Source organism: Ambystoma mexicanum, chromosome 8 (assembly GCF_040938575.1).
Source record: "Ambystoma mexicanum isolate Mex_15411 chromosome 8, UKY_AmexF1_1, whole genome shotgun sequence".
Taxonomy (NCBI): domain Eukaryota; kingdom Metazoa; phylum Chordata; class Amphibia; order Caudata; family Ambystomatidae; genus Ambystoma; species Ambystoma mexicanum.
This window is the reverse complement of record NC_090929.1, coordinates 1,054,541,677-1,054,568,145: the sequence shown is the minus strand read 5'-3', so window position 1 is coordinate 1,054,568,145 and position 26,469 is coordinate 1,054,541,677. Positions and strand designations below refer to the sequence as shown.

At 57.9% G+C, this 26,469-nt stretch overlaps 1 protein-coding gene across 2 annotated transcripts in view; it reads right to left on the bottom strand.

Annotated features, from left to right (window-relative positions):
- LOC138472715 (L-threonine ammonia-lyase-like) overlaps window positions 1-26,469 on the bottom strand; it is a 406,130-nt gene that overhangs the window by 201,202 nt on the left and 178,459 nt on the right. For both annotated transcript variants that reach the window (XM_069611031.1, XM_069611030.1), the window contains one exon: window positions 22,055-22,130. In XM_069611031.1, the coding sequence (XP_069467132.1) occupies window positions 22,055-22,130 (76 nt within the window). The remainder of the gene's footprint in view (window positions 1-22,054; window positions 22,131-26,469) is intronic.

The window sequence follows — 26,469 nt, the reverse complement described above, 5'->3', positions numbered from 1 at the left end:
GGCATCTTTTTACACACAAGGTGGGAGATGGTGACGAAGGGTAAAGGTGATCCTGTGGCCAGGTGGAATTGAGGTTTGGAGGCTCCATGACCCAGGTGCAGTTGTTCAGTGGGTCATGGTCATTTGTGAGGGGGGGGGTTGTTGTTGATAGTTGCCTTGCCCTGCAGTGTGATGGGAACTCTGACATAGTAATGGTGGTATCCTATGTACATGTTGTGTTCTGCTGATCAATGCCTGTTCATGTGTTGTGTTTTCCTTTCAGGTGCGAGGGGATAGTTGTGATTTGACATGCTGGGGTGTACACATGGTGGATGTTCACATGTGATGTGTAGGGTACACTGATGATCACTTGAGTGCACATGCATATGTGGAGTGCATGTCCTTGCAGAACCACACACTTGCACTCTGATGCACTACATGTACTCCCACCCTTGCATATCCACGTGTACACTGTTTGCCTTCTGGTGCCCACTGTGTCCCGGCAGCACATGTTCTGTGACCGATTATGGATCCAGTACATGCCTAATTTGATGTTTGATGTGGTCTGTCACTTAGATGTGATGCTCAGGGTGTGCATCACACACAATGGCTGTTCACTGTGCTGTGCGCTGAGCAGTGTGATGCAGGAGTAGGACACTGCACACATGAGCTGCAGTGTTGATTTTGCAATGCATAATGTGCATGTAGACAGGCATTCATTGTGATGTTACGTCTACGACTGTTGTAATGCATTTGGAAATGACTTATTTTGGGTGGGAGATTTTGTTGGTCTGTCATTTCATCTGATTCCGGGTCAGGCAGCAGTGTCCGATGCCACTGTACATTTAGGACATGGCAATGTGTACCTTATCGTTACTGCGTTGGTGTATGGGTATTGCTTGCCATGTCATGTTGATGTTTGGGAGGGTTTGAGTGACATGACAGTGATGGCCATGGCCTGTTTTGCAGGTGTGTATGATGCACACCTTGCATGTCCGGGTCATCCGCTTCTCAGAGCAACTAGCTGGCGGTAGATTTCTCTCCGCAGCAGGGCCCTCCCCCTGGAACAGACTTCCGGCCTGACTTGAACTTGAGGGGAACCATCTCCAGTTCTGGAAGCACCTCAAGACCTTCCTCTTTGCTTCTGCTTACTCTCTGCCTCTCCCTTGCAGAATTCTTCACTGGAACTGCACAGGAGCTGCAACTGGGCCACTCTCACCGACCTCGGTCCCTGGCCCAGCCACTCTCCACTTGCACTGCCTCCCTGGCAACCCCTGCACTGCAGTACTGTCTCTCTATCCCTACAGCCCTCCCTTCCCAGCACTTGTCTGCGCTTACCTTTGTAGTTGCCACCAGGCGACCTATGTATTATTTTTTTGGGCTACTTCCCCTGTACTGGACTCCCCCCCACCCTTCCCCTTGCACTTTTCCCTTCCCCCTACCCGTGCACTTGCACGATCTCAATGACACCAGGCCTAGTAGTACCGTTCTCTGTGTTCCCTTGTTCCCCCCTCCCTGCCTCATTGCGCCTTGGAATACTTGTGTATGGCCCATATCATGTCATATGTCATATGTGTGCCTTTTGGTCACACAGGATAGCTTGTGTTTAAGTAGCTAGGGATGCAGACGATGTGGCACTTCCATGGCAACTATCTCAGGGTGGTAGGGTTGTGACAGTTGACTGTCTCTTTGTCATCATCGATTCTCACCTGGTATGTGCCAGGCCTGTGTGCACTCCGCAGGGGTGGGAGTTTAGGTGAAAAATGTGGCCACAAGCTGGTCCGGGCTTCCTCGTCACGTGCCCTGTCCCCTGCCATGGGCAGCACCTGTGCCTGTGGTTGGGGATGTGGGGGCACCACCATGTCCACCGGGACGCCCTGCCGTGTTGCAACATTGTGCAGGACACATGCTGCCACAATGATCCTGCCCACTACTGGTGGTGCATAGAGTAGTTGCCCACCAGAGCGGTCAAGGGAGCGGAAACGTGACTTGAGCACTCCGAATGTGCGCTCCACTATGCCCCTGGTTGCAATATGGGCGGCGTTGTATCTTACCTGGGGTGGTGTGGTGGGGTTCCGGATTGGCGTCATCATGTGGTTGCTCAGAGGGTAGGCACTGTCCCCTGGGGAGGTGATAATATTTGAGATTATTAGGGTTTGGATATTTGTCTGTGTGTGACTTGCATGCATGTGCAAGGGCATTTGTACTGACCTAGGAGCCATGTGTCGCCATGCTGCCCAGCTTCCAGGGCCCGGCTCAGGGCGGACATTCTGTATATGAAACTGTCATGGGTGGAGCCAGGGTAGTTTGCATAGACAGAGGTGATGATTCCCTTTGCATCACATACCACCTGTACATTGATGGAATGCCAGTGCTTGCGGTTTCAGTAGATGTGCTCAATGGCCCTAGGTGGACGTAGGGCCACATGGGTGCAATCTATGGCACCGAGCACTTTGGGGAAGTGTGCCACCCTGACAAAATCCAGGACAACGGCCTGCCTTTCTGCGGGTGTTCTGGGCATGTATATGTGCCTGCGGACTGAGGGGCGCGCTGTCATGATTGCCAGTACCTGGTGTAGGCAGCGTGACTGCGTGGCCTGTGAGACCCCCCCCACTATGGCAGTGGTCCGCTGAAATGACCCAGTGGCCAAAAAATGCAGGACATTGAGCAGCTTCTCCAAGGGGCTCAATGCTTGGGAGCAAAGGGTGGGGGATGTGAGGTCATCTTCCCATTCCCTGACCAGGTATAGGATGATATGGGGTGGAAACCTATACCTGCCGTAGACCTGGTCGTCAGGCATCCCAAAAAGGCTTGTCCGTGTTGCGAAAATGCGTGCCCTGGCTATTCCTCTCCTCCTGCGGTGTCCCACGATCAGTGCAGCGACAAATGGGGCATTCATCGTAGCTGTATATACGCGTTTGTTGTTTATGCGCACTTTTATGCTGTGCGCGGGGACGCCTCCACCTGCCTTCGTGTGGGCGGACGCGTTGACGCCTGTGCACGTCTTTTGCCGTGCGCGGGTTTCCCGTATTCGGATACGTGGTAAGACTGTAGGTCCGAGTGTCATCGCGTGTGATCGGAGGGGAGTGAGCTTACACGCGATTGGCCTGGGTACGTGTGTTTCGGGGTGCGCAGGAAGTTCCACACGCGATTAGCCTGGGTACGTGTGTTCCGGGGTGCGCGGGAAGTTCCACACGCGATTAGCCTGGGTACGTGTGTTCCGGGGTGCCGGGAACTTTCACACGCGATTGGTGGAAATCCACGTGTGTTCTGTCATCACGTGCAATGAGGGAAACACCCGCGCGCGTCACGTCACAGACGCCCTCACGCGCTAAGGGCCTTTGGTCCAATGATATTGCATATGCGTGCTGCCGTGCATACGCGCTAAGGGCCTTTCCTCGTATTACACGCGGACGTGCAGTTTTCCACGCGCGCTTACGCGCATGGGCCCTTTCCTCGTATTACACGCGGACGTGCAGTTTTTCACGCGCGCTGAAATGCCCATGCACGTCTGTACGCGTCACGTCACAGGGGCGCTTGCGCTTGAGGGGCCTTCTGTCCAATGAAAATGCATATGCGTGCAGACGCGCTTACGCGCTAAGGGCCTTTCCTCGAATTACACGCTGACGTTCAGATTTTTCACGTGCCAAATCACTCCGTATCAAGCTGGCCATGCGTAAGCACACGGAAGACCACGCTCCTGCCCAGAAGGCCGAACTACTGCCCCCCCGAAGCCCCGAGCATGCTCCCACCTGCCATCTGCTGCTGCCTGACTGCCTGCTGCCCATATGCCCTGCCATTTGCTACCTGCACATCAGCCAGGGGTGCTGTTGCTGTGACCACCCCTGCTGGAACCGAAGACTCCCGACTGGGATTCCATCACTCCACAGCCCAGCCCCAGGACCCAGTTGCCCACCCACTCCTGCCTCTGGGGTTGTCATGTCGGGGCAAACACCATCTGAGACCACTGACAACCCCCGGCCAGAGAGGCAGAGGGGCACCAGCTTCAGTGCCACCGAAGTTGGTGTCCTGGTGGAGCAAGTCCTGGGGCAGTATGATGCCCTCTTCGGAAGTTCCCGCGCCGACAAGGAAGGACGGACTCGGATCTGGACTGACATCGTGACTGCCATCAACGCGGAGGGGGTGGCAGTCCGCGACTTACAACATGTCAAGAAGCGCTGGGAGGACTTCAGGTCCAGGACCCTGAACAAGGCCCGGCGCCTCTTGAAGGCAGCGGATGCCAAGGGGCGCCGGGGACACTTGTCGGAAGAACAGATGAGGGTCCTGGAACGCATATCCCCAGCGCTCCACGTCCAGGTCCTTGAGAGGCAGACCCGTCTGGAGTCGAGCTGTGAGTGTACATGCATCCTGATTGTGAGCAGTGCATGTGGTGATTATTCAGTAGTGTGCAGGTTGCACATCTGTTTGTATGGGGTCGAGTATGGGTGGGGGTGTACAGGGCCGTGGGGCTGACACATGCGAGGGCTGGAATGTGTGAGACATAGATGGTGCTTGTGTGTGTAGGCTTGCATGCCAAATGCAGTTGTGTGGGCACACGTGTTTGGATGAATGTGTATTTAAGTAGACATGTCCGTGATGTCACGCATGTATGTTGTTTTTGGCTGCATGTATCAGCACTGTGTTCATGTGCATGTGTGTGTATTTGACAAGGGTGCAGCAGTGATGCAACATGGATGCATGTGACAGCGGTATGTGGAAGCCTGATTGGCAGATGTGACATGGATGCCCGTCTGAACACTGCGACACTTAGCAGAGGTGTACACATGCATGCAAGTGTGGTGGTGTGTGTACATGTGTGGTGCACTTCCTGTGTTGCATGTGATGTCTGGCTCACCTTTGGCTGCTCATGCTGTTGTATGTATGGATGGTGGTGGCAGTTGCGATATGGCTGTGGTATGGCTCATGTGTGCGAGTTGTAATGACATGTGTGTTGGGGATTGTGATGACATGTCTGAGGTTTGCCAATGCCACTCATGTACAACTGTCATGTGTGTATGTGTCCATTGTACAGTGCCCTGATGCCTGTGTTTTGTTTCTCCCTGTCTGCAGCGTCAACTGATGAAGAGGGCAGAGAAGGTGCTGTGGAGCACAGCGGCGGGGATCCCACCGCCAGCCGGAGACGCAAGCCCCGGCTCCCCTCCCATGTTGTGATCTCGTCGGGGAGTGAGGAGTCCGGTGCCGTGTCCCAGGCCGCAGCTGCCGGGGGGAGGTCCAAGAGGCGGAGTTTGGAGTTGGACTCCTCGGCAGCAGAAGGGGCAGCTGGGACCCCACAGGGCCCAACAGGGGACGATGGCACGGAGTCATCCAGGTTGGTGGGGGGTTTGGTGGAGGAGGAGGCCGTGCAAGCACCAGAGACGGGGTCTGGAGGTGGGGATCCCACTGGTGATAGTGGTGCAGTGCAGGACCAGGGACAGGAGGCAGCACAGGCCGCTACGGAGGTGCCTGTGTGCAATCCTGTCCCCGATCCTGTCCCTGCATCATCTTGCACCAGCAGGGATGCCTACGTCCAGACCGTTTTCAGGCAGGGGATGAGCTCACGTTAACTGGCCTTCCTCTGCCTGCGGACGTGGCTATCCAGGTCCGGGTTGAGCCTGTCCTGGCTGGTGTGGCGTTGCGTCAACGGGCCATGCGAGGTGACCTGCAGTCTTTTCATGAAGAGACTGCACGTCATCTCGAATGGCTCGTTGACCACCTCAGCCTGCTGGGACAGGTTACCCAGGCCGGATTCCTCCGTCTGATGGGGCTTGCTACGACCCCCTCCTCAACTGGACCCCCTACGCGCCAGTCGTCCTCTGTGCCATCTTCCCACCCATCAGTCACCTGGGTGCCCTGTGGAGCTGCCTCTGACGGTGCGGCCAGGCTGGTGAAGAAGGCATCCCTGCCACAGTCGGGAGTCGGACGTCCAGCAGGGATGGCCACATCTATGTCATATGTGTGCCTTTTGGTCACACAGGATAGCTTGTGTTTAAGCCTGCCTGCACCCCAGCCGGCGGAGGATGTGCAGGCAGCAGGATGTGCAGGCAGCAGGAGGCAGTGCACGGGCAGAGGCACAGCAGCAGCAGCAACGTGGTGGGAGCCATGAAGGCTCGGGGCCTTCAACATCGGAGGGGCAGGCATCGGCCGGAGGGCAGGAGGACCCAGGACAGAGAGTGTCTTCCGTGTGGCAGCGGTTGGGCCACGCCATAGATGCGGAGCGGCAGCGGGCGGAAGAGGCACGGCTCACAATGGTCAGGGCGGAAAACTCCATGCGGAGGGCCCTGAGGCGGGCCGAGTGCCTTGAGGCAATCTGCAGGGGTTTGGAGGTGGAGACGTCGACAGCCCTGCGGACCCTCGGGGCCATGGAGGAGGAACGCCTCCGGGACATTGAGGAGGAGTTCGATGATGCCCTGGCCCGGGACATCCACAAGTGAGCCGTGAAACTAGCCCGCTGCCCTTGTACATAGTTATGTAGGTAGTGTTAGGTTTCATTTTTGTTTTGATTTTATTTGGACCTTTCGGACATTGGCCACATTTTTGTATATAGTTTATTTTATTAGTTAGTGTAGTTAGATAGGTTTCCTTTCTTTTGTTGGGATAATGGACCCTGGCTTGTCCCCATGTACATAGTTCACTGTTGGATTGTATTTTTTTCACTTTTTAACCATGGAGCAATGGCTTTCTTTTTTATTTCCCATTGGATTTTGTTTTGTGGACATTGACTTTGGACAACATTACTTTGGAATTTTATTTTTGGTTTTGCTTTTTTTCACGGACATGCTTCTTTTAATTTTTGTACATTCACATTTCTGTTTCTTCATTTTTTATTCTATTTATGTTTCCTTTAATACATATTTTTTTGTTGAACTTCAATGTGTGGTATCTCATTGGTTTCATGCATTTCATGATATGTGTTTTGAGATTCACTGACACCCATTGGGTGTATGTGAGGGAAATGTGTTTGTTTCGGAACTTGCAATTGGTGTTCTGTGATGTAATTGCAAATTATGAGTGGGTGGATGCAATACTCGAGTGGGTGTTTTGCATTTGGAGGCTGACCATAGGGACCAGGGATCTGGATTGTGATGACATGTTGGCTGGGGAACATGAGTTGCACATGGGTGGGGGCCTGCTGGCAGGTGCCCCACAGTGCTGGGGGCTGGGGGTGGTGGGAGACATGGGTGGGGGCCTGGTGGAGGGTACCCCACAGTGCTGAGGGGTGGGGGTGCTGGGAGACATGGGTGGGGGCCTGCTGGCAGGTGCCCCACAGTGCTGGGGGGTGGGGTGCTGGGGAACATGAGTTGGACATGGGTGGGGGCCTGGTGGTGGGTGCCCCTGCACTGCTGGGGGTTGGGGGTGGTGGGGAACATTAGTTGGACATGGATGGGGGCCTGCTGGCAGGTGCCCCACAGTGCTGGGGGGTGGGGGTGCTGGGGAACATGAGTTGGACATGGGTGGGGGCCTGGTGGTGGGTGCCCCTGCACTGCTGGGGGGTGGGGGTGGTGGGGAACATGAGTTGGACATGGGTGGTGGCCTGCTGGCAGGTGCCCCACAGTGCTGGGGGGTGGGGTGGTGGGGAACATGAGTTGGACATGGGTGGGGGCCTGCTGGCAGGTGCCCCACAGTGCTGGGGGGTGGGGGTGCTGGGGAACATGAGTTGGACATGGGTGGGGGCCTGGTGATGGGTGCCCCTGCACTGCTGGGGGGTGGGGGTGCTGGGGAACATGAGTTGGACATGGGTGGGGACCTGGTGGTGGGTGCCCCACAGTGCTGGGGGTGGGGGTGGTGGGAGACATGGGTGGGGGCCTGGCGGAGGCTGCCCCTGATGGCTGGGGGGTGGGGGTGCTGGGAGTCATGGGTGGGGGCCTGGTGGAGGCTGCCCCTGCACTGCTGGGGGTGGGGTGGTGGGAGACATGGGTGGGGGCCTGGTGGTGGGTGCCCCTGCACTGCTGGGGGGTGGGGGTGGTGGGAGACATGGGTGGGAGCCTGGTGGAGGGTGCCCCACAGTGCTGGGGGGTGGGGGTGCTGGGGAACATGAGTTGGACATGGGTGGGGCCTGGTGGTGGGTGCCCCTGCACTGCTCGGGGGTGGGGGTGCTGGGAGACATGGGTGGGGGCCTGGTGGAGGCTGCCCCTGGTGGCTGGGGGGTGGGGGTGCTGGGAGACATGGGTGGGGGCCTGGTGGAGGCTGCCCCTAGTGGCTGGGGGGTGGGGGTGCTGGGAGACATGGGTGGGGGCCTGGTGGAGGCTGCCCCTGCAATGCTGGGGGTGGGGTGGTGGGAGACATGGGTGGGGGCCTGGTGGCGGGTGCCCCTGCACTGCTGGGGGGTGGGGGTGGTGGGAGACATGGGTGGGGGCCTGGTGGAGGGTGTCCCACAGTGCTGGGGGGTGGGGGCGCTGGGGAACATGAGTTGGACATGGGTGGGGGCCTGGTGGTGGGTGCCCCTGCACTGCTGGGGGGTGGAGGTGCTGGGAGACATGGGTGGGGGCCTGGTGGAGGCTGCCCCTGGTGGCTGGGGGGTGGGGGTGCTGGGAGACATGGGTGGGGGCCTGGTGGAGGCTGCCCCTGGTGGCTGGGGGGTGGGGGTGCTGGGAGACATGGGTGGGGGCCTGGTGGAGGCTGCCCCTCGTGACTGGGGGGGTGGGGGTGCTGGGAGACATGGGTGGGGGCCTGGTGGAGGCTGCCCCTGGTGGCTGGGGGGTGGGGTGCTGGGAGACATGGGTGGGGGCCTGGTGGAGGCTGCCCCTGGTGGCTGGGGGGGTGGGGGTGCTGGGAGACATGGGTGGGGGCCTGGTGGAGGGTGCCCCACAGTGCTGGAGGGTGGGGGTGCTGGGAGACATGGGTGGGGGCCTGCTGGCAGGTGCCCCACAGTGCTGGGGGATGGGGGTGGTGGGAGACATGGCTGGGGGCCTGGTGGAGGCTGCCCCTGGTGGCTGGGGGGTGGGGGTGGTGGGAGACATGGGTGGGGGCCTGGTGGTGGGTGCCCCTGCACTGCTGGGGGGTGGGGGTGGTGGGGAACATGAGTTGGACATGGGTGGGGGCCTGGTGGTGGGTGCCCCACAGTGCTGGGGGTGGGGGTGGTGGGAGACATGGGTGGGGGCCTGGTGGAGGCTGCCCCTGGTGGCTGGTGGGTGGGGGTGCTGGGAGACATGGGTGGGGGCCTGGTGGAGGCTGCCCCTGCACTGCTGGGGGGTGGGGGTGGTGGGAGACATGGGTGGGGGCCTGGTGGTGGGTGCCCCACAGTGCTGGGTGCTGGGGAACATGAGTTGGACATGGGTGGGGGCCTGGTGGTGGGTGCCCCTGCACTGCTGGGGGGTGGGGGTGGTGGGGAACATGAGTTGGACATGGGTGGGGGCCTGCTGGCAGGTGCCCCACAGTGCTGGGGGGTGGGGGTGGAGGGGAACATGAGTTGGACATGGGTGGGGGCCTGCTGGCACGTGCCCCACAGTGCTGGGGGGTGGGGGTGGTGGGGAACATGAGTTGGACATGGGTGGGGGCCTGGTGGAGGCTGCCCCTGGTGGCTGGGGGGTGGGGGTGCTGGGAGACATGGGTGGGGGCCTGGTGGAGCTGCCCCTGGTGACTGGAGGGGTGGGGGTGCTGGGAGACATGGGTGGGGGCCTGGTGGAGGCTGTCCCTGGTGGCTGGGGGGTGGGGGTGCTGGGAGACATGGATGGGGGCCTGGTGGAGGCTGCCCCTGGTGGCTGGGGGGTGGGGGTGCTGGGAGACATGGGTGGGGGCCTGGTGGAGGGTGTCCCACAGTGCTGGGGGGTGGGGGTGCTGGGAGACATGGGTGGGGGCCTGCTGGCAGGTGCCCCACAGTGCTGGGGGGTGGGGGTGGCGGGAGACATGGGTGGGGGCCTGGTGGAGGCTGCCCCTGGTGGCTGATGGGGTGGGGGTGGTGGGAGACATGGGTGGGGGCCTGGTGGTGGGTGCCCCTGCACTGCTGGGGGGTGGAGGTGGTGGGGAACATGAGTTGGACATGGGTGGGGGCCTGGTGGTGGGTGCCCCAGAGTGCTGGGGGCTGGGGGTGGTGGGAGACATGGGTGGGGGCCTGGTGGAGGCTGCCCCTGGTGGCTGGGGGGTGGGGGTGCTGGGAGACATGGGTGGGGGCGTGGTGGAGGCTGCCCCTGCACTGCTGGGGGATGGGGGTGGTGGGAGACATGGGTGGGGGGCCTGGTGGTGGGTGCCCCTGCACTGCTGGGGGGTGGGGGTGGTGGGAGACATGGGTGGGGGCCTGGTGGAGGGTGCCCCACAGTGCTGGGGGGTGGGGGTGCTGGGAGACATGGGTGGGGGCCTGGTGGTGGGTGCCCCACAGTGCTGGGGGCTGGGGGTGCTGGGAGACATGGGTGGGGGCCTGCTGGCAGGTGCCCCACAGTGCTGGGGGATGGGGTTGGTGGGAGACATGGCTGGGGGCCTGGTGGAGGCTGCCCCTGGTGGCTGGGGGGTGGGGGTGGTGGGAGACATGGGTGGGGGCCTGGTGGTGGGTGCCCCTGCACTGCTGGGGGGTGGGGGTGGTGGGGAACATGAGTTGGACATGGGTGGGGGCCTGGTGGTGGGTGCCCCACAGTGCTGGGGGGTGGGGGTGGTGGGAGACATGGGTGGGGGCCTGGTGGAGGCTGCCCCTGGTGGCTGGGGGGTGGGGGTGCTGGGAGACATGGGTGGGGGCCTGGTGGAGGCTGCCCCTGCACTGCTGGGGGGTGGGGGTGGTGGGAGACATGGGTGGGGGCCTGGTGGTGGGTGCCCCACAGTGCCGGGGGCTGGGGGTGCTGGGGAACATGAGTTGGACATGGGTGGGGGCCTGGTGGTGGGTGCCCCTGCACTGCTGGGGGGTGGGGGTGGTGGGGAACATGAGTTGGACATGGGTGGGGGCCTGCTGGCAGGTGCCCCACAGTGCTGGGGGGTGGGGGTGGAGGGGAACATGAGTTGGACATGGGTGGGGGCCTGGAGGTGGGTGCCACACAGTGCTGGGGGGTGGGGGTGGTGGGAGACATGGGTGGGGGCCTGGTGGAGGCTGCCCCTGGTGGCTGGGCGGTGGGGGTGCTGGGAGACATGGGTGGGGGCCTGGTGGAGGCTGCCCCTGCACTGCTGGGGGGTGGGGGTGGTGGGAGACATGGGTGGGGGCCTGGTGGAGGGTGTCCCACAGTGCTGGGGGGTGGGGGTGCTGGGGAACATGAGTTGGACATGGGTGGGGGCCTGGTGGTGGGTGCCCCACAGTGCTGGGGGGTGGGGGTGGTGGGGGACATGGGTGGGGGCCTGGTGGAGGCTGCCCCTGGTTGCTGAGGGATGGGGGTGGTGGGAGACATGGCTGGGGGCCTGGTGGAGGCTGCCCCTGGTGGTTGGGGGGTGGGGGTGGTGGGAGACATGGGTGGGGGCCTGGTGGTGGGTGCCCTTGCACTGCTGGGGGGTGGGGGTGGTGGGGAACATGAGTTGGACATGGGTGGGGGCCTGGTGGTGGGTGCCCCACAGTGCTGGGGGGTGGGGGTGGTGGGAGACATGGGTGGGGGCCTGGTGGAGGCTGCCCCTGGTGGCTGGGGGGTGGGGGTCCTGGGAGACATGGGTGGGGGCCTGGTGGAGGCTGCCCCTGCACTGCTGGGGGGTGGGGGTGGTGGGAGACATGGGTGGGGGCCTGTTGGAGGGTGTCCCACAGTGCTGGGGGGGTGCTGGGGAACATGAGTTGGACATGGGTGAGGGCCTGTTGGTGGGTGCACCGGCACTGCTGGGGGGTGGGGGTGCTGGGAGACATGGGTGGGGGCCTGGTGGAGGCTGCCCCTGGTGGCTGGGGGGTGGGGGTGCTGGGAGACATGGGTGGGGGCCTGGTAGAAGCTGCCCCTGGTGGCTGGGGGGTGGGGGTGCTGGGAGACATGGGTGGGGGCCTGGTGGAGGCTGCCCCTCGTGACTGGGGGGGTGGGGGTGCTGGGAGACATGGGTGGGGGCCTGGTGGAGGCTGCCCCTGGGGGGTGGGGGTGCTGGGAGACATTGGTGGGGCCTGGTGAAGGCTGCCCCTGGTGGCTGGGGGGTGGGGGTGCTGGGAGACATGGGTGGGGGCCTGGTGGAGGGTGCCCCACAGTGCTGGAGGGTGGGGGTGCTGGGAGACATGGGTGGGGGCCTGCTGGCAGGTGCCCCACAGTGCTGGGGGATGGGGGTGGTGGGAGACATGGCTGGGGGCCTGGTGGAGGCTGCCCCTGGTGGCTGGGGGTGGTGGGAGACATGGGTGGGGGCCTGGTGGTGGGTGGGGGTGGTGGGGAACATGAGTTGGACATGGGTGGGGGCCTGGTGGTGGGTGCCCTACAGTGCTGGGGGGTGGGGGTGGTGGGAGACATGGGTGGGGGCCTGGTGGAGGCTGCCCCTGGTGGCTGGGGGGTGGGGGTGCTGGGAGACATGGGTGGGGGCCTGGTGGAGGCTGCCCCTGCACTGCTGGGGGGTGGGGGTGGTGGGAGACATGGGTGGGGGCCTGGTGGTGGGTGCCCCACAGTGCTGGGGGCTGGGGGTGCTGGGGAACATGAGTTGGACATGGGTGGGGGCCTGGTGGTGGGTGCCCCTGCACTGCTGGGGGGTGGGGGTGGTGGGGAACATGAGTTGGACATGGGTGGGGGCCTGCTGGCAGGTGCCCCACAGTGCTGGGCGGTGGGGGTGGAGGGGAACATGAGTTGGACATGGGTGGGGGCATGCTGGCAGGTGCCCCACAGTGCTGGGGGGTGGGGGTGGTGGGGAACATGAGTTGGACATGGGTGGGGGCCTGGTGGAGGCTGCCCTGGTGGCTGGGGGGGTGGGGGTGCTGGGAGACATGGGTGGGGGCCTGGTGGAGGCTGCCCCTGGTGACCGGAGGGGTGGGGGTGCTGGGAGACATGGGTGGGGGCCTGGTGGAGGCTGCCCCTGGTGGCTGGGTGGTGGGGGTCCTAGGAGACATGGATGGGGGCCTGGTGGAGGCTGCCCCTGGTGGCTGGGGGTGGGGGTGCTGGGAGACATGGGTGGGGGACTGGTGGAGGGTATCCCACAGTGCTGGGGGGTGGCGGTGCTGGGAGACATGCGTGGGGGCTTGCTGGTAGGTGCCCCACAGTGCTGGGGGGTGGGGGTGGTGGGAGACATGGGTGGGGGCCTGGTGGAGGCTGCCCCTGGTGCCTGATGGGGTGGGGGTGGTGGGAGACATGGGTGGGGGCCTGGTGGTGGGTGCCCCTGCACTGCTGGGGGGTGGGGGTGGTGGGGAACATGAGTTGGACATGGGTGGGGGCCTGGTGGTGGGTGCCCCACAGTGCTGGGGGCTGGGGTGGTGGGAGACATGGGTGGGGGCCTGGTGGAGGCTGCCCCTGGTGGCTGCGGGGTGGGGGTGCTGGGAGACATGGGTGGGGGCCTGGTGGAGGCTGCCCCTGCACTGCTGGGGGATGGGGGTGGTGGGAGACATGGGTGGGGGCCTGGTGGTGGGTGCCCCTGCACTGCTGGGGGGTGGGGGTGGTGGGAGACATGGGTGGGGGCCTGGTGGAGGGTGCCACACAGTGCTGGGGGGTGGGGGTGCTGGGAGACATGGGTGGGGGCCTGGTGGTGGGTGCCCCACAGTGCTGGGGGCTGGGGGTGCTGGGAGACATGGGTGGGGGCCTGCTGGGAGGTGCCCCACAGTGCTGGGGGATGGGGGTGGTGGGAGACATGGCTGGGGGCCCGGTGGAGGCTGCCCCTGGTGGCTGGGGGGTGAGGGTGGTGGGAGACATGGGTGGGGGCCTGGTGGTTGGTGCCCCTGCACTGCTGGGGGGTGGGGGTGGTGGGGAACATGAGTTGGACATGGGTGGGGGCCTGGTGGTGGGTGCCCCACAGTGCTGGGGGGTGGGGGTGGTGGGAGACATGGGTGGGGGCCTGGTGGAGGCTGCCCCTGGTGGCTGGGGGTGCTGGGAGACATGGGTGGGGGCCTGGTGGAGGCTGCCCCTGCACTGCTGGGGGGTGGGGGTGGTGGGAGACATGGGTGGGGGCCTGGTGGTGGGTGCCCCACAGTGCTGGGGGCTGGGGGTGCTGGGGAACATGAGTTGGACATGGGTGGGGGCCTGGTGGTGGGTGCCCCTGCACTGCTGGGGGGTGGGGGTGGTGGGGAACATGAGTTGGACATGGGTGGGGGCCTGCTGGCAGGTGCCCCACAGTGCTGGGGGGTGGGGGTGGAGGGGAACATGAGTTGGACATGGGTGGGGGCCTGCTGGCAGGTGCCCCATAGTGCTGGGGGGTGGGGGTGGTGGGGAACATGAGTTGGACATGGGTGGGGGCCTGGTGGAGGCTGCCCCTGGTGGCTGGGGGGTGGGGGTGCTGGGAGACATGGGTGGGGGCCTGGTGGAGGCTGCCCCTGGTGACTGGAGGGGTGGGGGTGCTGGGAGACATGGGTGGGGGCCTGGTGGAGGCTGCCCCTGGTGGCTGGGGGGTGGGGGTGCTGGGAGACATGGATGGGGGCCTGGTGGAGGCTGACCCTGGTGGTTGGGGGGTTTGGGTGCTGGGAGACATGGGTGGGGGCCTGGTGGAGGGTGCCCCACAGTGCTGGGGGGTGGGGGTGCTGGGAGACATGGATGGGGGCCTGCTGGCAGGTGCCCCACAGTGCTGGGGGTGGGGGTGGTGGGAGACATGGGTGGGGGCCTGGTGGAGGCTGCCCCTGGTGGCTGATGGGGTGGGGGTGGTGGGAGACATGGGTGGGGGCCTGGTGGTGGGTGCCCCTGCACTGCTGGGGGGTGGGAGTGGTGGGGAACATGAGTTGGACATGGGTGGGGGCCTGGTGGTGGGTACCCACAGTGCTGGGGGCTGGGGGTGGTGGGAGACATGGGTGGGGGCCTGGTGGAGGCTGCCCCTGGTGGCTGTGGGGTGGGGGTGATGGGAGACATGGGTGGGGGCCTGGTGGAGGCTGCCCCTGCACTTCTGGGGGATGGGGGTGGTGGGAGACATGGGTGGGGGGCCTGGTGGTGGGTGCCCCTGCACTGCTGGGGAGTGGGGGTGGTGGGAGACATGGGTGGGGGCCTGGTGGAGGGTGCCCCACAGTGCTGGGGGGTGGCGGTGCTGGGAGACATGGGTGGGGGCCTGCTGGCAGGTGCCCCACAGTGCTGGGGGGTGGGGGTGGTGGGAGACATGGCTGGGGGCCTGGTGGAGGCTGCCCCTGGTGGCTGGGTGGTGGGGGTGGTGGGAGACATGGGTGGGGGCCTGGTGGAGGCTGCCCCTGGTGGCTGGGGGGTGGGGGTGCTGGGAGACATGGGTGGGGGCCTGGTGGAGGCTGCCCCTGCACTGCTGGGGGGTGGGGGTGGTGGGAGACATGGGTGGGGGCCTGGTGGTGGGTGCCCCTGCACTGCTGGGGGGTGGGGGTGGTGGGAGACATGGGTGGGGGCCTGGTGGAAGGTGCCCCACAGTGTTGGGGTGCGGGTGCTGGGGAACATGAGTTGGACAAGGGTGGGGGCCTGGTGGTGGGTGCCCCTGCACTGCTGGGGGGTGGGGGTGCTGGGAGACATGGGTGGGGGGCCTGGTGGAGGCTGCCCCTGGTGGCTGGGGGGTGGGGGTGCTGGGAGACATGGGTAGGGGCCTGGTGGAGGCTGCCCCTGCACTGCTGGGGGTGGAGGTGGTGGGAGACATGGGTGGGGGCCTGGTGGTGGGTGCCCCTGCACTGCTGGGGGGTGGGGCTGGTGGGAGACATGGGTGGGGGCCTGGTGGAGGGTATCCCACAGTGCTGGGGGGTGGGGGTGCTGGGGAACACGAGTTGGACATGGGTGGGGGCCTGGTGGTGGGTGCCCCTGCACTGCTGGGGGGTAGGGGTGCTGGGAGACATGGGTGGGGGCCTGGTGGAGGCTGCCCCTGGTGGCTGGGGGGTGGGGGTGCTGGGAGACATGGGTGGGGGCCTGGTGGAGGCTGTCCCTGGTGGCTGGGGGATGGGGGTGCTGGGAGACATGGGTGGGGGCCTGGTGGAGGCTGCCCCTGGTGACTGGGGGGTGGGGGTGCTGGGAGACATGGGTGGGGGCCTGGTGGAGGATGCCCCTGGTGGCTGGGGGGTGGGGGTGCTGGGAGACATGGGTGGGGGCCTGGTGGAGGGTGCCCCACAGTGCTGGGGGGTGGGGGTGCTGGGAGACATGGGTGGGGGCCTGCTGGCAGGTGCCCCACAGTGCTGGGGGATGGGGGTGGTGGGAGACATGGCTGGGGGCCTGGTGGAGGCTGCCCCTGGTGGCTGGGGGGTGGGGGTGGTGGGAGACATGGGTGGGGGCCTGGTGGTGGGTGCCCCTGCACTGCTGGGCGGTGGGGAACTTGAGTTGGACATGGGTGGGGGCCTGGTGGTGGGTGCCCCACAGTGCTGGGGGGTGGGGGTGGTGGGAGACATGGGTGGGGGCCTGGTGGAGGCTGCCCCTGGTGGCTTGTGGGTGGGGGTGCTGGGAGACATGGGTGGGGGCCTGGTCGAGGCTGCCCCTGCACTGCTGGGGGGTGGGGGTGGTGGGAGACATGGGTGGGGGCCTGGTGGTGGGTGCCCCACAGTGCTGGGGGCTGGGGGTGCTGGGAGACATGGGTGGGGGCCTGGTGGAGGCTGCCCCTGGTGGCTGTGGGGTGGGGGTGCTGGGAGACATGGATGGGGGCCTGGTGGAGGCTGCCCCTGGTGGCTGGGGGGTGGTGGTGCTGGGAGACATGGGTGGGGGCCTGGTGGAGGGTGCCCCACAGTGCTGGGGGGTGGGTGTGCTGGGAGACATGGGTGGGGGCCTGCTGGCAGGTGCCCCACAGTGCTGGGGGGTGGGGGTGGTGGGAGACATGGGTGGGGGCCTGGTGGAGGCTGCCCCTGGTGGCTGGGGGGTGGGGGTGTTGGGAGACATGGGTGGGGGCCTGCTGGTGGGTGCCCCTGCACTGCTGGGGGTGGGGGTGGTGGGGAACATGAGTTGGACATGGGTGGGGGCCTGCTGGTGGGTGCCCCACAGTGCTGGGGGGTGGGGGTGGCGGGAGACATGGGTGGGGGCCTGGTGGAGGCTGCCCCTGGTGGCTGGGGGGTAGGGGTGCTGGGAGACATGGGTGGGGGCCTGGTGGAGGCTGCCCCTGCACTGCTGGGGGGTGGGGAACATGAGTTGGACATGGGTGGGGGCCTGGTGGTGGGTGCCCCACAGTGCTGGGGGGTGGGGGCGGTGGGAGACATGGGTGGGGGCCTGGTGGAGGCTGCCCCTGGTGACTGGGGGGTGGGGGTGCTGGGAGACATGGGTGGGGGCCTGGTGGAGGCTGCCCCTGCACTGCTGGGGGGTGGGGGTGGTGGGAGACATGGGTGGGGGCCTGGTGGTGGGTGCCCCTGCACTGCTGGGGGGTGGGGGTGGTGGGAGACATGGGTGGGGGCCTGGTGGAGGGTGCCCCACAGTGCTGGGGGTGGGGGTGCTGGGAGACATGGGTGGGGGCCTGCTGGCAGGTGCCCCACAGTGCTGGGGGGTGGGGTGGTGGGAGACATGGGTGGGGCCTGGTGGAGGCTGCCCCTGGTGGCTGGGGGGTGGGGGTGGTGGGAGACTTGGGTGGGGGCCTGGTGGAGGGTGCACCTGGTGGCTGGGGGTGCAGGGGGACATGCGTTGGTGGGCAGTAGTGCAAGTTGACATGTGGGTTGGCTGGTGGGCATGGCCATGGTGGATGGGGTGCCTGCAGGACATGTGCTGGGTAGACCCCTGTGGTGTGAGCCACCTGCAGGGGCCGTGGAGGCTGTAGAGGGAACACCTGGGAGGACACACACGTGCAATTCACATGTACTGCTCCCCGCGCACCCGTGTAATACACGTACCCTGATGAGATCGCGTGTGGAACTTCCCGCGCACCCCTGGAATACACGTACCCTGCTGATGTTGCGTGGGATACTCCCCCCGCACCCTGAAATACACGTACCCTGATGAGATCGCGTGTGTGACTTCCCGCAAACCCCCGAAATACACGTACCCCGCTCAATCGCGTGTGTAACTTCCCGCGCACCCCCGAAATACACGTACCCCGCTCAATCGCGTGTGTAACTTCCTGCGCGCCCCCGAAATACACGTACCCCGCTCAATCGCATGTGTAACTTCCCGCGCACCCCCGAAATACACTTACCCCACTCAATCGCGTGTGTAACTTCCCGTGCACCCCCGAAATACACATACCCCGCTCAATCGCGTGTGTAACTTCCCGCGCGCCCCCGAAATACACGTACCCCGCTCAATCGCGTGTGTAACTTCCCGCGCACCCCCGAAATACACGTACCCCGCTCAATCGCGTGTGTAACTTCCCGCGCGCCCCCGAAATACACGTTCCCCGCTCGCACAGGCCCAATTGCTGTATGTTGCCACTTTTGTGATGCGCTCGGACTCTACCGCCTGCCTTCGTGTGGCGGACGTGTGTTTCAGCTTGTGCGTGTCTTTGGCTGTGCGTGGCTTTGCCCAATTCGATTCCATGAATACGTGTGGTTCGAGTGCGTGGGGCGTTCCGTATGCTTCCCTGCAGTACATCCCCAGTTACGCCCTTATTTTCACGCGTTGTTCCCCATTCCGCGCGTTACGCCCCGTGTCCCGCCCACTTTCTGGTGTATGCGCCGAGGTTGTGGACTTTCGGGATGTTGCAGTGACTTGTGCGCCATGCACGGGTTTGGCGCACATCCCGAGGTGTACACGCGCAGGGACTTCCATGAATCGCACGCGTGCGCATGCGCCTGTTTTTTTCCGCTTCCGTCTGCTTGCGCCTGCTTGCGCGAAGATTTTCGGCGCACGTTTGTTCCATGAATCGGCCCCTTAAGAGCTACATTGTGAATAACGAACTAAAGATTAACACTAATAAAACTCAGATACTCTTGTACCCTCCAAAAAGGAAGTGTAACTCCTTTTTGTGGTCTATTAACAAAACAAAGCTGACTGTAGTTCCACATTATACATATTTGGGGATAATATTCGATTTGGCTAATCAACCCAAAGCACATATTGATAAAGTGGAGTTTAAAATAGACACAACCATCTCACAAACCAGTTTGATCATGTTTAAATGCGGGAAATTCTCAATTATACCAGCATTAACCTATTGGAATCAGAAAGCAGTGCCAGGGCTACTATATGGATTAGAAACCCTGCCTGCAAACACTAAGCTGATATTTGATAAATGGCAAGGTACATTTTGGAAAAAAATACTAAGAATACCTCCTTCTCTGCCCATTTCCTGGATTTGTTATGAGCTGGGTCTAATTTCTCTGCAAGCCTTGTACAACTGGCGTTTATGTTCTCTCTTTCGCAAATGTTTAATCTCGACTGGCCATAATGCCCTTTTAAGAGATCTTTCTTCACATATGTTTCTTACCACACATCCTTTCTTCCAACTTTGGCTCAAGTCTGTGTACCGTGTCTTGGGTGATGCGGACGTTAAAATTGACATTGTTATCAAAAACCCAGATAAGGCGAAAAATCAAATATACTCCACTGACTGGATCAATGCGTGTGATTTGTGCTTATCATATGTAGACGGAGATTTAAATCGTTTTCCTCCCAAAAAAATGCGGACGTTGCCAGTGTATCTTACAAGAGCACCTGCAGTCAGATATCGCTCAGCAATCTTGCGACTTCACTTTAATATCTGGCCCACTAGAGCAATTCTGCTGAGACGTAGGATAATTACAGCACAAGAAAACTATTGTCGTTTTTGTGGTATTACAACCATTCCAGAAACATTGCAACATCTAATCACACAGTGTACGGCTTTGCTCCAAATGAGATTGTGTCAGTTTGGAAGACATTGTCGATACTTGGGGAATTTGGAACTTGATCAATGCTGGTCTGTGCTATTACATTCCTCTTACTTACCAATCCAAATAGCGACAGTTAGCTTCCTTGAAAGCCTACAGTTGGACAATGCCACTGAATGAAATAATGTTCCAATGAGTTTACAGATATCTCCATCTTCTGGAAAAATGTTACATTAGGCGATGGTCCTCCTGTCTTTGGGAGCCTAGGTTTGATGTGTAGTTGTATTCAATGTGGTGTTGTGTTGTTTTCCTTTGTTTGTTCTATATTTGTATTCTGTTTTTTATGTAATTTAGTTTTGCTTTGATCTTGGCTTCGTTTTTATTTTATTTAATTTCTATGGTGCTGTTTTGAGTTTTTAACATCCAATGATTTTATCCATAGTTATTTTTCTTCCTTCTGTGAAAAGATATTTTTCTAATCATGTATATAATATTGTAAAAATGTTCATGATTTTATTTTTCACTATTTGTATTAATACATGATGTAATGAAATACATTTGAAAGGTTGATTTGTTTCAACCAATACAATAAAAAATTAAAAAAAAGATGGAAAGATACACAATTCTTTGCACCAACATAAAGACATGTCAGGGACAAGCAACAAGGTTTTTGGACAGCAAATGACTCGGCTGTGGCTTCCGTGTCAGCAGAAGTGACTGTTTGCAAACAGTGGTAATCAGAAAGGACCATGGAAGAATGTAGAACGGCAAGACCATCACACGATTCTTCTACGGGGGGCTCCTTCATTCTTTGGGACCCGTCCCAGGATTCGCAAGATACGGGGGTAGGAACTGAAAGCTGGGAAGAAACCTCTTTTCCCAACATGGGATTGCATCCATTCAGACTTTTGGTAGCCAGCCAGCCCCTGGCGGGTTGAACATTCAGACATTCCCAGGTCCTTCACAGGGTTCTGCTCAGGTGTGGATTCAAATCCAATCCAGACACCATTCAAGCGTCCAGATCTGGTTCTGCCAATTGTTACAGTCATCACTTCCTGATGCAGGCAGAAGCCATGACTGTATACATTCCCACTTGCAAAAAGCAGCACCAGTAATGGATGTACGCAGAGGTTCGTGGTCGTGATGCTCTTGGGTACGTCAGGAGTGATCCTCCAATAATCATACACAAAAGCTGTCACCAACCAGCGACGCTGACACCGCCAATTGTGCAAGGACGCTTTCTACAGGGAATGGGGCGCTCTTGGAACACTACACCTGCAATGGTTTAAGACCTTGCTGGGGAACATTTGGGATATGCACCCCTGAGGAGGCCTTTGATGAAGACTCAAGGGGGGGGGAGAAGGTAATCCAGTCAGGGAAGAAGTGACAAGCAGAGGGTCCCATAGAGCTTATAATTTTGTTTCTCAAAGTGACTCTGCATTAGGGGCAGGATTCATGGAATTCTTTGCACGGTTCAAAGTGACTTTGCACTGCTGAAAAGTGACTTTGCACTGCCGACACAAACCCTGATTCATGGAACCGTGCAAAGTGTATCTTTGTAGTGCAAAGTCAGTACAAAATCATTTTTGAAGTACAAACTGACTTTGCACTGCAATAATACACTTTGCACGGTTCCATGAATCAGGGTTTCTGTTGGCAGTGCAAAAGTCACTTTTCTCAACAGTGCAAAGTCACTTTGAACCGGGCAAAAAAATTCCATGAATCGGGCCCTTTGTATTTATTTGTCAAACTTGCCAATAATGGGCAATTTCCTGCAGACATCAGAGCACTGTGCAGAAAGAGAGGACAGTAAAGATGACCTCAATTGTTTACCAAAATCCTAAAGATACAGAATGAAAGCAATTGCAGTTTTAAATGTATTTGATTAATGTTCAAGCTTTTCTGAACTCCTGAGATGCAAGGTTCGCAATCCATTCCGAAGGTTATTTCAAACTGAAGAGGCCCTTGGTACAAGAACTCCTTTTAAAATCTCTACATAGTTGATTGAGACTGGTTTGTTCTCCCTCAAACTCTCTGTTATACTCCCCAGAATTTAGCAGATTGCCAGGAAAAGTAATTGCGGCAAAAGGAAAGACATTACAACCACATGCATTCAATTGCCTTATACAAGGTGTATGCATTCGTAGGGCTTTCTTGACCACAGTGAGGCCCCTTCTCTATTTTTTGCATACTTACATACATACATGCTTCAGACGATCATGATGTCCACACTGTAGTGTAGTAGCATTGCATGGATACTTGGGTCAGATCAAGGAACGGATTGGCACGGCCATGCAGTTGTAAGCCTATTAAGCCACTCTACTGTATATTTGTGAATGCCTACAGTGGCATCACATCTGATCACAAACACACACAATGTATCACTGCAATGGTTTTAGAGCTACTTGTGCTAAACATTGGCGCATGCCTTACCTCACAGTGATCACCTTGTCGACAAGCTTCTTCGACAGCTGCAGGGAATTGTTGCCGAAAGACGTTTCAGACAGATCTGTTGGATTAAGGGATATTTCCAGGTTACTTGGTGGGTTGGTGAGCATCTTAACCATCGAGGTGGTGATGAACTAGAATCCAGCCACCTGTGATCCATGATATACACCGGTCAACAGTGCCAATTAGTAAGATGCACATTGCATGGGAGGGAGGGCTCGCCCACTCCCTCTTAGTATACAACATTTTTCCTGATGTTCTTTAGAAGTGTAGAGGACTCTCCTATTTGACCTTGGGTGGACTGGGAACCAAAAGATGCCCTGGAAATAATTTTCAAAGAGGCCCCATATTACACATTTTGAGCAAGCCTATCCCCTTTCTCATAAGAACATTTGAAAATAAAATAGGTAACCACACACAAGAGGCCCATGATACAGAGGTCACCTGGGAAATATCCGGAGTTCCCTGTAGGCCACCCCACCTCTGCTGTTGGCTACATGAAATACAACATGAAATCAAGACGTTCACATTGTGTTGCACAATCGTATTTCATAGCATGTGGCCCTACGGCACTACTGAAACTTTCCATTGCTGGAGGAGGAGCCAGCATTTAAGATGGAAGGTAGCACAGGCTTATGCAAGAGGAGATGCGAGTCAATAGGGTGGAGCAGAGAGAGTGACACACTTTCAGAAATCTATACCATTCAAGATGGCTATTGTTCAGAATCCACCGTAAACCATCTTGATGATCTAACATCAAAAGGTCACTACACATCTCCAGCCACGCATTGTTTGTTTGTTTGTTTGTTTGTTTGTTTGTTTGGAATTTATTGTGCGCACCAGACCCTGGAGTATAAGGGCGCAAAAGTAAGAATATATACAGCTTAGAGCATAAGTTACAGGTTACAGTTACAAGTTACAGGTTACAGTTACAAGTTACAGACATTAGCGGTTACAGAAATTACCAGTTACAGGTGCAAGTTTTTCAATTGGCAGTTGCTGTCGTTAGCCAGTTAATTACAATTTGCCTGAATTTGGAGAAGGAGTGTTCTAGCCTCGCAGTAGTGGGTAATTCGTTCCACAGTTGAGCAGCTTTGACTGGGAAGCTAGCTCCGCCTATGGTGGTCAGTTTAAAGCGTGGTACTTGTAGGCGATTGGTGTAAGCAAGTCTGGTTTGTCTTGTGGGGTGTGTTCTGGTGAATCTGTCCTTAAGGTATTGTGGGGCTTTGTTGTGTAGGGATTTGTATGTGAGAGATGCAGTTTTGAGTCTGATTTTCTCGTGGGTGGAGAGCCATTTGTGTTTCCTTCTTATTGCTGTAATGTGTTCTCTCCTGGGGACGTTCAATGCCGCTCGGAGGGCCTTGTTTTGCTGTATCTGTATTTTGTTTATGATAGATTTATTGGCTCCTATGTACAGTGCGTTACAATAATCAAGTTTAGAAATGATGAGGGCTCTGGCTAATGTTAGACAGCTGTGCTGGGAAAGGAATTGTTTTCCTGCTCTAATGAGCTTACAAGTGTAGGCTGTCGAGGAAGCTAGGGAGTTTACCTGTTTGGAAAATGATAGGGTAGAATCAAGGTATATCCCTAATGTTTTAACTTCTTTGGCAACTTGTATGCAGTTCCCATCTATGATAAAGGAAGAGTAGTTTGTGCTTAGTTTTTTGATGAGGGGTGCGGTGTCTAGGATAAGAAGCTCAGTTTTATCGTCGTTCAGGCATAGGCCATGGGTTGCCATCCATGCCTGAACGATGCTGTATATTTTGTTCACCATTGCTAGATCTTTTTCGTAAACCCCTGTGAGTGGGAGGAGGATCTGGGTATCGTCAGCGTAGTTGGTATACGTGATACCCAGAAGGTCCAAATCATCAAACAGGGGCTTAGTGAATATGTTATATAGCGTTGGTGAAACGCATGATCCCTGTGGCACACCGCAGGTAATAGGGATGGGGTCTGCAGCTGCTATAGGTGAGAAAACCCTCATGGTGCGATCACTGAGGAAGGATTGTATCCATGCTATAGCCTCAGTGGAGAAGTGTGCTGCTGAATCTAGGTGGTTACATAGGATTTTATGGTCCACTAAATCAAAAGCGGCCGATAGGTCTAGTAGTAGGAGGAGTGCTGGTTTACCAGAATCTCTTACTTTGTCTATTTGGGCTTTCAGGTCAATCAATGCAGTTTCTGTGCCGTGAAGAGGGCGGAAGCCAGATTGTCGGGAGCCTAGTAGTTGATTTTGTTCCAGGAAACTCTGGATTTGTATATATGCCACCTTATCCAGTATCTTCAGAAGGAATGGTACCGTAGTAATAGGTCTATAGTTAGTGGGTATGGTGGGGTCTAGAGTAGCCTTTTTTAAGAGTGGGAGCACCCAGGACTCTTTTAAGTTATTGGGGATAATGCCTGTGGTAAAGGAGGCATTAATTAACTTGGTGATAAATGGTGCTAGATCTCGTGCGGCATCTTTGATGAGTTGTGCTGGACATGAGTCTCCTTTGCAGTTGGACGGTTTTAGACCGAGTATTACTTTCTCTACTTCTAGTATGGAGACTTTGGAGAAGTGGAATTGCGTAGTGGGTTTGGAGTTAGGAAGTGTCTTGATAGGCGGTAATCTATTGGGTGCTAGGGTCTCACGTTTTAGTTCTATTTTCTTTTGGAGGTTTCGGACTTTGTTAGAGAGGGCTTGCTGGATTTCGGAGCACCACTTTTTATCTTTAAGACAGTTGTCTTGAGGTGTTATTGGGTTTTCCAGTTCTCTGAGTATGGCGAACAGTTCTTTAGTACTTGATTTGGCTTGTGTGATTCTGTTATTGTAGGTCTCTTGTTTAGCTAAGATGATTTCTTTTTTGTAATGAGAAGAGATTTTAGCTAATTTCAGTTTATTTTCTGGGCTGGGGTTAATTTTCCATGTATTTTCCCATTTCCTTTTTTCTAATCTCAGATTTTTTAAGAGAGGGGTGAACCAGTTGTTCAAGTGGTTCTTTGGCTTGCTATTTCTGAGCTTGAGTGGTGCGATGTTGTCAAGAGTTATGTTCATGATATTGTTAAATTCTTCCACTAGGCTATTAGGGTTGAGGCTGTCAGGTAGAGCGTCCAAAGTGGGCATGATGCCGGGGAGTAGTTTGTCTAATGTCATGTTTTTTTTGTTTCTGGTAAGTGCAGGAGGTGCACATGGTTGTTGCAGTTTAGGGGTGGCAGTGTCCAAGGAGAATGAGATTAGATGGTGGTCTGACCAGATTTGGGGTGAGATGGTGAGAGTGTCTATATTGCAGTTGTGGTCAGCAATCCAGTCAAGGGTTCTCCCTTTGGTATGGGTGGGCTCAAGCACTCTTTGTGTGTAGCCCAGTTCTGTTAGTGTGTTGGAGGCTGCTGTGGCTTGTAAGTCGTTGATATCATTAAAGCCAATATTAAGGTCGCCTAATAATATTGATTGAGTAGTATCTTTAAGGTTTTCTGATAGGATGGTAGTTAAGTCTTCTATGAAGTTCTTGATTGGACCTGGAGGTCTGTATATCAAGTGAATGTTAAGGGTTTGTGAGTTAGCTGTAGGTGTCTTGGTGGACATTATCTCACAGGATTCAATGATTGGTGAGGGGGTGAGTCTCATCTGGAGTTTAGTTTTGACGATGATGGCTAGTCCTCCACCTCGAGCTCCGCACCTATCCGATCTGAGGATAGTGTAATTATTGGGCACAGCTAGGGATAGTGCTGGGCCTGATGCCTCATGCAGCCAAGTTTCTGTGATTGCTAGGAAGTCGTAGTCTTCTGTCAGGATAACTTCCGATATTTCTATGGCGTGGGCGACTAAGGATCTAGCGTTTATTAAGGCTCCTTTGAGTTTAGGTGTGCGGTTACGATGTGTAGCAGTATTTTCTGCAGCATTGGGAGTGGCAGTTGTTTCTGGACAATGTTAGACTGGCAGGAATGCGCTGTTCTGCGGTTCAAAGCAGAGAACATTGCTCAACAGCCAATCATAGGATGGAAGCCATGTTTTGACTAGTGTGGAATAAAACTCGAACATTGTTTGGTCCTAAGAAGTGGGCGAACTTGCAAAGTCTGGAAATTCTGTGAAGGGTACATCATCTAGGGTGTTTGCAAAAGCTGAATAGAAAAAATGTCTTTGGGAACTCACCTTTGGGGTGAATTGGGAGGCAAAAGGCAGGAGTGTTAGGCTGTGGGGCTTGGTGGGTTGGACCTAGGGTGGCATCCAGTGCCCCATGACATGACCATTCTTGGCCTTGGTCAGCTTTCTGTTATGAGGAGGCCTTTTAAGAGGGCATAGTGCCACATATCTGGAGAAACATGAGTTTTTGGTGTGATGTTGTCCCGCTAAGGGGGCAACTTTCCCTTGTGAGGCATTGATAGTTATCAGATGCAAAAAACCTGCTGTGGTTACTCATTTT